General features: G+C 37.7%; 1 protein-coding gene across 1 annotated transcript; it reads left to right on the top strand.

The window, feature by feature from the left end:
- Positions 1-4,445: 4,445 nt before the first annotated feature.
- LOC122079930 (cytochrome c oxidase assembly protein COX15) lies at positions 4,446-15,235 on the top strand. The gene is made up of 7 exons (XM_042646722.1): positions 4,446-4,953; positions 6,928-7,226; positions 9,891-10,116; positions 10,196-10,441; positions 10,544-10,654; positions 14,491-14,622; positions 14,777-15,235. Exons 1-7 carry the CDS (start codon positions 4,768-4,770, stop codon positions 14,945-14,947), a joined length of 1,371 nt encoding a protein of 456 aa, XP_042502656.1. The 5' UTR covers positions 4,446-4,767; the 3' UTR covers positions 14,948-15,235.
- The last annotated feature ends 726 nt before the right edge of the window (positions 15,236-15,961 follow it).

The following is a 15,961-nucleotide window of genomic DNA, read 5'->3' as shown; positions in this document are numbered from 1 at the left end:
CAATGTATCTCCAAAAGTAAAATTACACACATCAAAAGTAGAGTCTCGAATCCAAAATTATCAAAAGTATCATTCAAACACAACATCAACTACTCCAAAGCATCTAAAAGCCAAGTCCTCTTCGCAGGCTCTGCACAGACAAACAACTCCCTCCAACTAGGATCAGTACACATACGACTGGTGGCCTTCAAATATATCTCCTTTGATATATCCGGTATGGAGGATATCACCGCCTCACATGCACTCACACTGAAATCTCGAGGACAAGATGCACCTACCCCACCACGAACAGGAGATGTAACAGAAGTACTGGATGCTTTATCAATTTTAATAGATAAATACTTCCCATACAAATCCTTCACGTGGCTATCTCTCTTATTGGCGCTCTTTTTTCTTCGTCCCGTAGGTGTCCTATCAAGACTTCGTTTTGTGGTGGTCTGAGTTGGAGTATGAGTATCCTCATGAAAGGGGTCAGTCATGCTTATATGCACCGGGGTTCTGGGGGAGTGAGAGACTTGCTCAATATCAACTGTATTAATAGCTTCGATGCCATCCAAATCTTGAGCACTATCAACCCCTAAGTTACCTCTAGCATATGCATCCCCAAATACCATGCTCAACTCTGGCCAATTGTTTAGTCCATACTTCTTGTACTTCAACCAACCTGGATTTGCCTGCATAAGCAGTAATTGTATCACTTAGATGTACTACTCATTGTAATCTAATTTTTAAGTAATTGAACTAGCTACTGAAATATATTGTACCTGTATTGCCCTATCCCATACGGACTCATCATCAACTGTGACTGCTTTTGTCATTGAGTTCCACCCAAATCCAGTTGTGTCAAGCAGTCTCTTGAATTGTTGATACTCGTGTTTCAACTTGTTCATCTTATTGCGTAACTGTTCTCTCCCAACTGGACGATTTAAAGCCTGTTGAAATTGCTTTGTAATGTTCTCCCATCCAGTTTTGTTAAATGAATTACCGGATTTGTGACCATTTATTACAGCTTCTTTCATTGCTTCAATGAAAACAGTGGTCTCAAATTCTGACCACTTAATGGCAGGGATGCTACTTCCAGACATAATAGCTATACATTATAAGTTAGTGTAAAAGTTAGCATACTGGGATACTCATAAAGACCTTTGAGGCTACCAAGCAAAGAAAGCAAAAGAGCTAAAAAAATCTTATCACAAAGAAAGCGAAAGAGCTAAAAAAATCTTATCTGCCCAAACAGCCTTTGGAATCCTTACTCAAAGTTTATAAGATAAGCATGTGATTAGAAAGCCAATAGTTGTCAGGAAAGTGGTGGACAATACTCAATCCAATTTCCATGCTCCTTGAGCAAGCCTTTTGGATTATAAAGAGGCAATTTGATCAAACGAAGAGATCTAGTAGAGGTTCTTTGAGAAGGCAGGTGCTTTTTTGGGAAGAAAGACAGATAATGATGTATCTTTTGCAACATTTTTTTAACCCATTTAAACTAGTTTACTTTGTGTGTGATCGAAGAGTTAAAGTGTAGTTCTCTCAGATCCTCCAGTTTGGCTTGCACAAGCCAATGAGGGACTGTAATAATGTTTCTTTCTAAAAGAGAGCCTAAATTAAGAGGGGGGAAAAAGGGGGGGAACCATGTTCATAGAACAAACAGGAATAGAATAAACATAAGGCAAATTTTGGGTGCACAACTAAAATTCATACAGAAGAAGCTGTTGAAAACAAGAAACCAGATCATGACACAGTCAATAATTTAAATTCCAGACAACAGAATTTAAAGTTCTAGTAGTATACACAGGCACAGAAATAAGTAGCTGAAATACTCAATCGACATCACAGAGAAAGAAAGAGAGTTGAAAGAAAAGCTACCTGAGGAGATACCGTCTTCTTCTCTGCTATTTTCCTCCCTTCGATTAGCAGCAATGGCAGTAGGGTAGAGTGTTGCAGGCACAGCGTTTTGAAGCGAACTCTATTTGGACCTGAGAGGGTTTAGCCGCATTCAGGGAAAAGTCAGAAATAAATAGCGAGAGAGGAGTCATAGCCTTATAGGTGTCAATTTGGTTAATAACCCGAACCGGAACCGGCCATTTAAAACCGTATTGAATCGAATTGAAATGGGAAAAAAAATTTTGGTTCAATTCTGATTTTGAATAATGAAATTTCATTTGGTTCGGTTCTATTTTGATTTTAGATAAAAATCATCGGTTTGAATCGAATCAAACCAAACAGAATAAGTGTAAACCCATATTAATGGAATCCAAATCTAAACCATATTAAACCCTAAAATCATGGGTCTTTGTTGAGCCTGAAATTACCTATTATGCAGTTTTTTTTTTCTCTCTTGATAGAATGATATCAGTATCAGATCGACCAGATTGATACCTTGCCCAATCCAGGATGATATAGATTTGGATATGGATCCGGTTCCCGAGATTCAAATCCTTATATGGCATTGTATCTTAGGCTCTCCAAGTAATAGCTTCCAATTCCATGGACTGGAAGCAAATCCTTGTTCTCATTATAGCACAAATAAATAATTCCCTCTAGTACTACAACACAACTTTCCAAAGATGCATACTATCTTAGTGTAATGATACAAGCAAAATAATGCTCCTTAAAAGACTTTAAATCCAACAAGTTTACACCCTACCCTTCATTACAACATGAATAAAGTACACCTTTAGCATAGGAAACTTGCAAACATAAAGAGTCCAACAATACAATGATGCAATTCAGTTTACAAGAACATCTATACTCCCATAGGGAGTAACAATACCCACACAAACACACAAGTCCATAAAGTTTTTTTAGTTCTCAATGTGAAAGGATGCTAGACAATGCAACCACCAATACAATGTCAAAGATGTAATTCAGTTTTTTTGTTTGCTCACGCCCTATCAAAGGGCAGAAAAATGTTCATATTCCAGTAAGCTACGTCATATTTATGACATATGTCTTTAGTTCCCACCTTCCCTTATCAATGTATCTTTTTCCTGTTTTCATAATTAGTTGGTTGCGCTTGCAGTTATAACCATATCACTTCTGTCCTCCTGGGTTTGTGCATCCGCTAACAGTTATATATGAACTCAGTAGGAATAAAGCATCAATACAGAGCATTCAAAAAGCAATAATAAAAAAAATATATCACCAACACCAGTTGAGGGTGGAACACAGAGCATTCAAACATAATTGAAAAGCAATAATCAATCAAACAAAAAACAGCTTCAGTTTTGATAATGTGTGCTACTGTCCCTGCTGTAGAGGAGTTGAACAAAAAATTGAAATTTCAGAAATTCTAGGGTTAAGAGAGGGTAGAAATATTCCGAAACATTTGATTGTTGAGAGGGGTTTCACCAAAAGAACCCAGACGATTTCAGTACCTTGAAGATCTGAGAGACGAGAGAGATGGCGAGCAGAAATTTCACCAAAAGGGTTCCAGCCGACTCGCACTACCGATGTTGAGAGGAGTTTAGCCAAAATCGTCGGGTCTAGGGGTTTCTTCACAGCGATGTGAAACGAAGGTAGTGTAGAGGAGATTTCACAAGGGGGCTTAGGGCTCCTGTTTCTCAGTCTCTCCTCTCCCTATGCGAGTTCCAAAAGATGTTCGAAACCAGAAATTTGTGTAGCTTATCGATCTCTGTCTCTAGAAGAAAAGAAGAAATGAAGAAGAAGAAGGAGAAAAAAAACCCTAATTTGTTCAAATACCTCTATGTGAGAAGAAGAAGAAAAGAAGAAATGAAGAAGAAGAAGGAGAAGAAGGAGAAGAGGCGAAGAAGTTACCTGAGGTGGAGAAATCGCAGTTCGAGCATGGATGTGAGACGTTGGTTCTCTCTTCTTTCCTCCCTGCTCTCCTCTCTCTATCACGGACAATCGGGAACGATCGTTTCAAATAATATAATTTGAAACGAAACATGGCCGACAGAACAACTTTCCCTCGTTTCGACAAATCGACCCAATTTCCTTTTTTTCGACACTGACAGTTTCAAAAAAACTGAAACGCGACCCAATCGACCCAAATGGTTTTCAACGTTTTTTCGTTCTATTAACACGAAAAAACGCTAGAAACATTTTTTATGAACTATACCAAACGGTCTCTAACATCTTTGTTTCTATTTTTCTCCTCCTCAGATGTAATGACCTTCTTACCAAAAAAAAAGATGTAATGACCTTGCTACCTTAATGTATAGTATCGTTTTATTAAGTGGCCTTTTCCATTCTACTTTGTACTTATTAGAAAACCCTCTTCCAAAAAATAAAAAAATGTGACTTGCTCTGACTTGATGACCCGTCATCCAAGCTACAAGGTAGAAGTGAAAACCTGATTTTCCAAGAATGGTTTTTGGGTTGAGATAATTCGTTGTCCTAGTACCATTGACAGCCATTTCGATCACAATTTCAGGAATCGGCATGGACTGAGTACCGGCCGATTCACACGATATCAGCCATGTGGTTTTCTTTTTCGGCCGATCCCTATCTGATCCGGTCGGCCACTACGTACCAATATCGGTATCACGGCAACCAATACCGGGTGCCAATCTGGTGAACTACGTCCATGGTTTCGATGCGTTAAAAAGTATTTAACCCTGAGCTCCCGCCCGGACCATCATAATTCATAAACCACTTCCTCAGTGCAGGCTCTTGCACGTCGGCATTTTTCGCACTAGTATTTCATAGCTAGGGACTGGGGAACAAGAAGAAGCTTCCCCCTTTTTTTTTTTTTTGCAGTGTTGTACGGTTTCGAGACAATCAGAAGGAGAGAGAGATTAGAAGACGATGCTGCGGAGCAGATCGATTTTGCTTTTCGGGAGGAAGAAAATCCTAAGTTCATTCTCTCAAATCAAAGATTCGTATAGAGTTTCGAAGGAATCCGTTTTGCCCTACACATCCTTCGCTTCTCGATCCTGTGGTACTCAATCGTCCTTTAGGAGCTTGTTCGATGGTTCCAGAATCACATTCAAGGTTCGACTTCATCTACTTCTATTGGTTTCAATTTCTGTCGGTTCTTATTTTTGGATTGTTACGACAGTGCATTTGCACTAATTGTTTCAAATGATTTTCGATAAAAATGGCTGTAAACCTTGGATGTTGGCTTAAATGGTTTGCTATGAAAAAATGAACATCAGAGTTATGTAAGTGGACGTCAATTCGATCAACCGTGTCATTTCTATTCTCATATACAGTTTATATCCGTACCGAATTTCATGTCGCTAAATTAAGTTCATTGAAAGCTTCTTTGCGTATCAATGGCATGTTTTGATTGTTGGTGGACTGTATCTCTTGGCTGAACAGAGGAAGGAATCATTCTATCTCTTTAGCTGGCCAACTCTAATCTCTAACCTAGTGGCAAGTATTTTCGTTGGTTGAAATTGTTCCAGACATGGATATTTACTGGCAAAGAAAGGACTATACTTAGTTATAGTTTTCTTGTGGGGTTAGCTTTTCTGGCTCTACGGATCATTTAGGTGTGAGTCTATTATCATAATTCAGAAAAATGTGATTGTTTCTCCCAGAGCCTCAGTAATTCAGTAGTCCTTTATTAATGTATGTGATTTCAAAGTTCTCAAGAGCAAGGCACTGAAATGCTCTTGAATCCATTTTGAAGGGATCGCCCTCTCTATGTTTGGAAAATGAAACTCAAATATAATGACACTCTTTTCATCAAAAGAGTTGAGGACCAAAGGTGTAAAACATTGTAATATTGCTTATGGTCCAGCTTTTTCAATTGATAAGTTGTTCAAAGAATTCTCATTCTCTTTCTCTGATGTGATTGTTGATAGGAGGTGACAGAAAATCGACCTTGCTAACCCAACATTGCAAATTAAATATCATCAAACTAGGGGTTCAAAAAGAATAAAGCAGAGTCCTTGAGATAATTTCCTAAAAGGAGCATGACAAAACTACTCCTGGATTCATGTTTTCCTCATCATTCCTGTGGAACAAAGCCTGAATGATATAGCACCTTGTGTATTGTTTCAATTGATGCTCTTCTTTTTATATTATATTCGTTTATCAGGAACAGAATTGTATGCTATTATTGCATAGGGATCATATAGATTTCTTCATACTTGCTACTTTATATATTTGGAACCACTGAAGTAAGTAAGAATTTTGAGAACCCTGCAAGACATCAAAGTCTGCAGACCAATCCTCACCAAGAGTTGATGTTACTCTGTGGTTGCACATGCATGGATCAATATTTTGTCTTTCTATTTTTGCCAACTGGCACAAAATCTTGATTTTATTTTTGGATGAATCCTAACTACAAGGTTTTGCCTGTTGATAGAGTTCTTTACACCCATCCACCCCACACACACACACACACACAAAAAATGAAAAAAGTGAACTCAATTGTATAAAATGTTCTTCTACCAAATAATCTTCCCTGGTTGCACTTTGTTTCTAGTGCCTCTGACATCCTTTTCCTTACTGACATGCAGGCGTACATCTTGCACTTTTTTTGGTTTATGGTGCAAAATATTGATTTTGATTTTCATATGAAACCTAACTATGAGGCTTTGTCTGCTAACTTTGAGCTCTTTAGAAGTGTTACCAGATTGTATAGAATTTTGTTCCACTGGACAATTTTCACTGGCCATACATTGTTCGTAATTGATGTGGCATTATTTAGCTTATTGAACTAAGCAGTATTTGTGGAATTGGGTGTTGATATTCTTAAGGCACATCATTGTCTGATTTTCTTGTTTCAGTTCCTCTTCTGGAAAGATCATCGGCGGTGCTATCAAAAGCAAGTCTGAGCCAATGGTTGACCAATTTCTTTGTAGATTAATAGATCTGTGGCACTTCTACCAACCTTGGTGCTTATTTCTCTGATTTGATTTAATTGTTGAATGAATGGTTGTGCGTGGCTTAAACTATTGTTATCATTATCATGGGTAAAACATCTGAAAAATATTGTTTGTTAATGTGTTCCAGGGATTTTATCGACCATCTTCAAGGAATATGTCCACTACTACATCTATATTATCATCGAATAAGGAGGGATTGAAACTGCTAGTTACTGCTGGACCTCATGCCCAGAAAATAGTTGGGATATGGCTGTTCGGTTCTGCTGCTTGGGTGTTTAGCATGGTGGTACTTGGAGGTGTTACACGACTTACCCGATCTGGTCTGTCCATGACTGACTGGAAATTTACTGGTGGCCTGCCACCCCTATCAGAGGAAGAATGGTTGATTGAGTTTGAGAAATATAAACAGTCTCCTGAGTACAAGCGGTTAGTGCAAAAACCATATTCTTTCAGTTTGGACTTGATAGAAGCTATTGTACAATAGAGTTTTCCTTAGATCTGAATTTCTTCAACGAACAAAGTAAATTACTTGGAACCTTGTGTCAGGTAGACAACCAGCACTTTATTATAATCAGCCATAACTAGTCAATCTTTTTGCATGGATCCTTGCGTTCATCCTTGATTGGAACCTCCATGTAGCCGACCCCATTAAGTTGGGATAAGGCTTTGGTTGTTGTTATTGGTGAACAAAGTAAAATTACTGAATTTCTTTCATTGAATGAGGTAAATTTAAGTATGAATTGTTCACACCATAGTTGTCAAGGCGTCGCGTAGGCGACGAGACGATTCTTCAATGCCTAGGCAACTGGTTGCCATATTTTAAAGCATTAGACAAAAAATAGGGGGAAAATGGGGAGGAAATGCAGAGAACGGGAAGGAAATGGAGGGAAATGAGGAGAAACCCCAAAGAGATAACGGAAAAATTAGAAGAAAAATGTGAAGAAGCAATAACAACTGCCATTGCCACCACTGTCCACCACCATTGATGCGGATAAATCACAATAATGGGCTTATTTAGTTGAAATAAGCCTTGAGTTAGGTTATATAATGAACATATACTCAAAATCTGAAGGTTTTCTAGTGGCCATATTCTCTTAACTCTAATTTAATTGAAAAAAAAAACCCTTGCATATGAATTCAAAATCAAATAGGAATTGCAGAAATTTCCAGAAGATTTACTTGCTTTAATGAAGAAAAATATGGAAGAATGGAAAATAACAATAAGAAGAAACACAGGGCTTCACACGGCAAGGTGGTTGAATGGATCGAACACAAGGTTTCCTTGATCAGACATGGATCTTCCCCAATGGAGAAGAGCAATGAAGACAAAGCTTTTCATTAATCAAAATTCGTGTACAATGCTGAATTCCCTACAAACTTGTATAGACTCTAACTAAACTAAGGAAGTAAACCCCTTATTCCTACTTTCTACCCATATTTAAGCCCATTAAAGTGGCTCCTTACAATGAAAACACATTGGACCGACTGCCCAACATGTATAGAACCCAATCCAAGGCTTATTTCCAATAAATAAGCCTATTTAGGCCAACTTAAACACTTAAACAAAAGAGAACTAACTAAAAACATTAAAGGAATTGACTTAGAAATTAAAAGACTAAACAAACTAAGGCCATGCTAGGCTGGCCTCTATTGGATCTCCTATAGTAGGTCTTCAGATCTACATCAATTTGGTTCAATGGGTTTTTATTGTAATAGGACACTTTAATGGGCGTAAAATATGGGTAGGAGGTATAAATACGGAATTTGTTAATGACTTAAGTTGTGGGGTCTAGTTAGAGTCCTATTATTTTCTTTTCTTCTTCTTCTTCTTCTTCTTCTTTTTTTTTTTACTAAAGTGTTTTAGTTGGGCTGCATTAGGTCTCTGCGAGTATAGCCTTGTTTCTATTTGTTTTCTTTATTATTTCATAGTATCCTAGTCAATTAAGACCACCTTCAAGGTAAGCTATTGGCTGGAGGAGTTTTAGCCTTCGTTTGAGTCATGTATTGAGTTTTTTATATAATTTTTTAGGGCCTATAACTCTGACCACGAATTTGATGAAATATAGAAGTTGGCTTTTTTGCGTTTGATTGTGTGGTGATTTATAATGTTCCCTACTGTGGTGATTTCATAGGATCCCTAGTGGTGATTCCAAGGTTGGGGTTGATTCCAGACCTGCAAATCAGGCGGTGATTCCTGATAATATCTTTTTCTATTTTTTCCTTTATTTCTTTTCTTTTCTGTTATGTTTTTGTTACAGTTCCTGTTTAGGAGGCATAAAATTTTTGTTATCATATTCTCTGGTTTTCTAGGTTTTAAATCTTAGCCTCAAAAGGATTATCTCATGACCTTAAATCTGTCTATCAGATTCAGATCCTATTTTACAGACTCGATCTACTGCTTGTATTGTTCATCGACTGAAATTTCAGGCTGATAAAATTGTTTAAATCGAGTTATCTGGATTTTCACTTAAACCTGGTTCTAACAACAACAACAGTAATAAGAACAATGGGTTTCATGTGTTAAATTATAACTTTAAAGAAGATATTTTTAAATTTCATACACTTTCCCTCCTATTCACAAATAAAATAAATAAACTTTTCATTTTACATATAAACTCCCTTCAAAATGACAACTATGATTCACACTAGAAATTTAGATCTAGGTACTGTAGTTTGAATTGGTTGCTGGAGAACTTAATTGTTCTGGATCAGACGATCCAGGCCAACGATTGGCCAGTCCAAACAATAATAACAATAATAAACTAGGGATCGAAAATCCAGCACCGTCATGGTTCAGATTGTCTCTTGGCTGATACTGATCTAGATAGGCGTTCTACACAATATGATACTGAGTTTTAGGACACTGATGATTCACACTATATAGGTAGGACAGGTGTCTCATATTGAGCAAGATCGCAAATTAATTTTTAAATGCTAAGATGCCTTATTAAACTGTGCAATATCAGTTATTTCACTTTTGTATTTCACCATATATTTGTGTTTGTACATTGAGATCATCATGTCCATTTGTATTGGAATAGAATCTCCATTGATGTTTGGTGATATCACTTGTCATTTGAGAACTTGCAGAGTAAACAAGGGGATGAGCATTGAAGATTTCAAATTCATATACTGGTTAGAATATGCACACCGGATGTGGGGAAGAGCACTTGGTGTTATGTTTGCCCTTCCATTTACATATTTTCTTCATAAAGGATGGATTACGTTCCGTCTTGGAATGAAACTTTCTGCTCTCTTTGCTTTTGGTGCCGGGCAGGGTCTAATTGGCTGGTGGATGGTGAAGAGTGGTTTAGAGGTAGGAAGCCTCTTCCTGCTTGCTTATGTCTAATTATACCATTGATCATAAAATTTACAAATATTTTCTGCTATTGCAGGAACCTGCATCTGAGTACGTTGAGCCCAGAGTAAGCCCTTACCGTCTTGCTGCTCATCTTACATCAGCATTTGCTATATATTCTGGCCTTCTGTGGACTGCTCTGTCTGTTGTAATGCCTGATCCTCCTTCTGAGTCAATAGCTTGGGTTCATGGGGCAGCCAAAGTTAAGAAACTTGCCCTTCCTGTAAGCCTCCTTGTTGGTGTTACTGCAATTTCAGGAGCTTTTGTTGCTGGAAATGACGCGGTATGAAAGTAACCCAATTCGTGTTTTGTTTTTTCATCTTCTGCTTACATCTAGCATTTTCCTATTTCTGTTGTAATTGTTGATCTCGTTCTTAATTGTCAGGGACATGCTTATAATACGTTTCCAAAGATGGGTGATACATGGATTCCAGATGATATTTTTAGCATGAAGCCACTTATCCGCAACTTTTTTGAGAACACATCAATGGTCCAGGTAACAAATTTCTTGAGCCTACAGGTATCCCAGCTTGATTGCATGGTTGAGTATTGATTTCAATGGAGTCTATATTTCTTTTCTCATTATTTTACTGTTCTGGTCATCCTGGGAGCATTGGTTTGTTTGGATGGATTGATGTTCTTGCTTTGGTCATCCACTCTGCACCTATTAAGTATTCCTTTAGTGGTCCTCTCGAAAAGAGAGAAATTTTGCTTCTTGTTTCTATTTGGAGTCGATGGACCTTCCCTGACGTTATCTTGAGACTTGATGTTTTTGGGAATTGGTCCCCCTTAAGAAGAGCGAGTGGTTTGAGTGGAAGTAGCTCTTCTTAGCTTATTAGAGTGAGAGTTTGCATGGAGGTATGTCTGGTATTAGGACCATGGAGGTATCTTCATCTTCTTAAAATAGGTTGGATTACCTAAGTCTGTATTGGGCATATTTCAATTGTTTTTGGGGTCTTATGTAGTGTTTTGGCTTCATGTTGATTTTGTCTTTTGGGCCCTCATTGTTTAGCTGTACTACCTTCTCCATCTGTGTTTTATTGCCTTGGCAATTGAATATCGTTATTTATCTTCCCCCTTGCTGATGCAGTTGCACGATGGACTTAGGAAAGAAATATCTTTTGATTTGATTTTCTATTGTTTTAGAATTAATTTCTTTTTTAAATTAGCTAGCTTCTAATTTTAGAATAGTTTCCATTTTCAAGTAGTTTCCATTAATTGTTTGATTTTTCCTTCATATTAGTCATGTAATAGAGAATAAGTCAGTTTTGGAGATTTTGAAGTTTGAAGAATAGAAATTTTGGTATGAAACCATGGCTGCCGTGAGTTATTCTCCCCTCCCCTGACTCTCTTTTCTTTTCTCTCTATTCTTCTGCTTCTTTATTTCTTCTTCCTTATTTCTCCATATCCATTATTTTCTGGTTTGTTTCCCTACCCTGTTTCTGGCGATCGTTGCTTGTCTCCTTGAAGCTGATCGATCTCCCTCATGCATGGGTTTTTTGGATTGAGACTTAGGGCGTGAGAACCTCTCTCCTAGGTGACCTGAACCGTAGAGTTTCAGCCTCAAAAGTCTTTCCAATGGTGGGGAACAAGACCTGCAACTAAGCTGAACCCAAACCTGTCGCCTGATCTAAGTTGCAGGTGCAATCGATCCCCTTTGTGTGCTGTTTTTTGACACATGCCTGTTGGATTCAAGAGAGCACTGGGTGCTCAGCCTACGCCTGAAGTTTCATGGCCCTCCGACAAGATTTGAAGGAGTTCTCTGCGTTGAAGGCTTGCTGGCTGCCGCTTCTGAACTCCATCGTGAGGAAGAAGAAAGGTCTTTTATTTTCATAATATAACTTCTGCTTATTAGAGGTAAGTCCTTTCAATTTTTAAGTTCTTTATTAAAGACATCCTTTCTTTCCTAGTTTGCAAAGTAACCCTTCATTCTTGGTTTTATTTCAATTTAACCCCACTTCTATTTTAATTTCCAGAATTGCTCCTTTCTCTTTGAAGTTAATTCCTTTTAAGTCCTTAGTCACTTATTTCACTCTATAAAGCTCCTAAATCTTATCAGAAATTACATTATTGCCCTTGGTTTGCCTAGAGTGAACTATTTGGTTCTTTAGTGGGCCCTAAGCGATCCGATTTCAGTCATTGGGATCTGGATCAGCATCACTTCCCCCCCCCCCCCAAAAAAAAATATATATATATATATATACAACAACGACAACAAGAAACTCAACCTTATCCCAACTTAATGGGGTCAGCTAGGCTCTATCCAAGGTCATACTTGGGACAAGATCACAAGACCGAGACATGTCATTCGTCACCACTTTGCCTATGATCATTTTGGGCTTGCCCCCTAGCTCTTTTGGCTCCTTCGATCTGAATCAAATCAATCCTCCTAACTGGGGTGTCCTCTGACCTCCTTTGAAAATGGTCATACCACCTCAATCTGCTTTCACGGAGCTTGTCATTAATTGGGGCAACTCTAATATGTTCATCCCTTACTTTATCCTTCCTAATTTGCCACACATTCATCTTAACATCCTCATCTTAGCTATATATAGTCTCTCTATGTGACACTTCTTAACTACCCAACATTCTGCCCATACATCATAGTTGGTCGCACAATAATCCTATAAAGTTTTTAATTACGCTTCGAAGGGATACACCGTTCACACAACACTCCGGATGCATCTCTCCACTTCATGCATCCCACTTTGATTCTCTATGAAACATCATCCTCTATGTCACATTCTTTGTTTATGGTTGACCCCAGATATATAAAATAGTCCATTTGTGGAATCTCTCCCCTCTCAATTTTCACCATTTAGTTATCCATCATAGAGTGGCTAAAATTACACATCATATGTTCCGTCTTCAATCCACTAATCTTAAAACCTATCGTTTCTAAGGTTGATCTCCATAGCTCCAACTTACTGTTAATTTCTGGTTAACTCATCCATGATAAGCGTAATTGGGAAGTCCTTATGATAAGCGTAATTGGGAAGTCCTTACCTTGACCTCCCACAGATCTCATGCTAGTCACCATACATCTCCTAGATTATATCCACATATGTACTCGACACCTCTCTCTTTTTACTAGGACATACCGAATTAAATCTCTAGAAACTGTCATATGCTTTTTCTAGGTCAATAAAGACCATGTGGAGATCATTCTTGTGGGCTCTATAACTTTCCATGAGCCCCCTCAATAAGTAGATAGCCTCTGTCGCGGATTAACTTGGCATAAATCCAAATTTGTTCTCTGAGATCTTGGTCTCTCTTCTTAGGCGGGGTTCAAGAACCTTTTCCGAAAGTTCCATAGTATGACTCATTAGTTTGTGCTTCTATAGTTATTACAACTCTAAATATCCTTTTTATTTTTATTTGGGAATGCTCGCTAGGGAATAGAATCATTTTTTTAGGCAGGTAGCTTGATCTACGACCAACTTGCTCCTTCATCATCGACTTGTTAGACTGGGACTACAATGCTCCTCCCCCAATCATCTAGCATCTTCTTTCTAGTCATAATCTTGTTAAACAACTTGTTTAACCAAACAACCGGCATACTCCTAGGGTTTTCCACACTTCTATTGGGATGCCATATGGGCCTAATGTCTTGCCTGTTTTCATTTTTCTCAAGGCTTCTTTAACTTCCGCCACCCTAACCTTGCGTATATATCTATGATGTGTAAAGTCATGTTGAGGAGAGCGGTCTTCCGGGTATATATAAAATAAAACAACTTAATCCATTTTACAGGGCATCAGGAAAAAAAAATGGAGGTCAAAGATTAGACATCTAGAACAATGTGGATGTTGAAACCAAACCTGCATATGGGCAAGTCCTGTCCTTCGACCTACTCATTCAGAGAACCTTTCTTGCATCCTGGTTTCTCTTTAATAAGTGTTAAGAAAAATTTTAAGGTAAATCTGGGGGGAATAGCCTTTAATACTAATTAAAATTTAAAATGTTAGATTAAAGTGATAAAAAAGTGGAGATGCTTATTGTCCCCTCTTTGCTCAACTTTGTGGAAACCAGCAAATCCTAATCTGTTCTTCATATGGGAATCCCAAGTTGATTTATAAAGAGATGGGGCAGAAACTAGTTAGATTTGTTTGTTTTAGATTCCTAGACGGTGTAGATTGCATGAAATTGCTACAAATGAGGTAAAAATACTGGGAAAAGGAATATGGTAAGTATGATTTGTTCCATATTCCTGTAATATCTGTTGAGTAACTCCACCGGGGAAATGGCTTTTTTCTGTCCTTCCAAGATATTGTGAGAGAAATTTAGAGAGCTCCTCTAAGTGAAAATTCTGATGCAATTTTCTTGTTTTGCAGCTTGATCATCGAATACTTGCAACTGCAACCTTGCTATCAATTGGCAGTTTGTGGTGGGCCTCAAAGAGGCTTGACCTTCATCCTGCAGTACGATCTTTAATTGGGAGCACCATGGGCATGGCAGCTTTGCAGGTAATTATGTGCGCCTGTTATAATTTATATTCTATTTAAACTTTTATTTTCTTCATGCTGATTATCTCTGAAAGAAGCCATCATATACACGACTGTGCGAGTACCTTTGAAATGGCAATACAGCAGCGCTGATATTATTTATTGATAATCACAGGTTACTTTGGGGATATCAACACTTCTCTCGTATGTTCCAGTTTCTCTCGGCACTGCACATCAAGCCGGAGCATTGACTCTGTTGACATTAATGATCCTTCTAAACCATTCTGTGAGGAGGCCATCCATGAAACTCGTTAAATCCCTGACCTCAGTTCCAAAGACAGCCTAATACACTATATCACAAATCTGTATTTTAAAGGTGAATAATGCCTACACCAGTAAAGTTCAGATCATTGCAGAGGAATCAATACTATTGAATTTCAATCACAGGGGCACCCTCCCCCTATCCAAACAATTTCGGGGGGTTAGGATTGGGGAGGGTGTTTGGTTTTGGGGGTTGTTCCAGTGATATAAGCAGAAAGTAGATACTACATTGATTTTGTTCTCGTGGGATTTCATGCCCCATATGATGAGTATATGTTATAGTGCGATGGAAAGAAGTATCACTTACCTCAAATTACGTTTTCTAATAAGCTTTTTCTTTTTATTTTTTGGTAGAAGTTTTCTAATAATCATTGAAGCGGACAAGAGAAAGCAAAATCTTATCAGAACAGGAATTCAGTTGTGTTGGATATCCTGGGACAAGCCTAAGTAGTCATGGTTTTCTTTTGATAATGCCATTATGAGATCAGCTCGAGGGAACCAAAACAAAATTTAAAACCGTATAGAATATGATCATGAACTCTTTGGCAGTGTTCTACCAAAAAGACAAAAAACTTTGCCACCGGTTTGTGGGGCCATGATTTTGCCTTGTTCGACATGTTTCCTTAACGACTGTTTTAACAAAAATGGCTTGAAGTAAAACATTTAATTGTATATTTTGTTCCGTAGATAATATAATACAACATAAAATTTTATGATAAGGTCCATTTTTTCCATGTTTTATATTACTTTTAGGCTCTATCTAGTTGCAAAAAGAAATAAGACGAAAGGAAACTGATATCAAATCATCCATGCTAGTCGAAAGTTTTAGGGAAAATTATATGATTACCCACTTTTGAGTTTTTCTTTACAAAATTACCCAACCAAAGTTTGAGTGAACAAAAATACCCAAAATTAGGTTTCTCTTTACAAAATTACCCACTTAAAGTTTAAGTGCACAAAAATACCCAAAATTGAGTTTGGATTTATAAAACTACCCACTCAAAGTTTTAGTAATAAAAAATACATGATTATATGTGGA

Source organism: Macadamia integrifolia, chromosome 5 (genome assembly GCF_013358625.1).
Source record: "Macadamia integrifolia cultivar HAES 741 chromosome 5, SCU_Mint_v3, whole genome shotgun sequence".
In the NCBI taxonomy this organism is placed as follows: Eukaryota; Viridiplantae; Streptophyta; class Magnoliopsida; order Proteales; family Proteaceae; genus Macadamia; species Macadamia integrifolia.
Note: the sequence above shows the minus strand (reverse complement) of the source record. Positions and strands in the feature narration are given on the sequence as shown.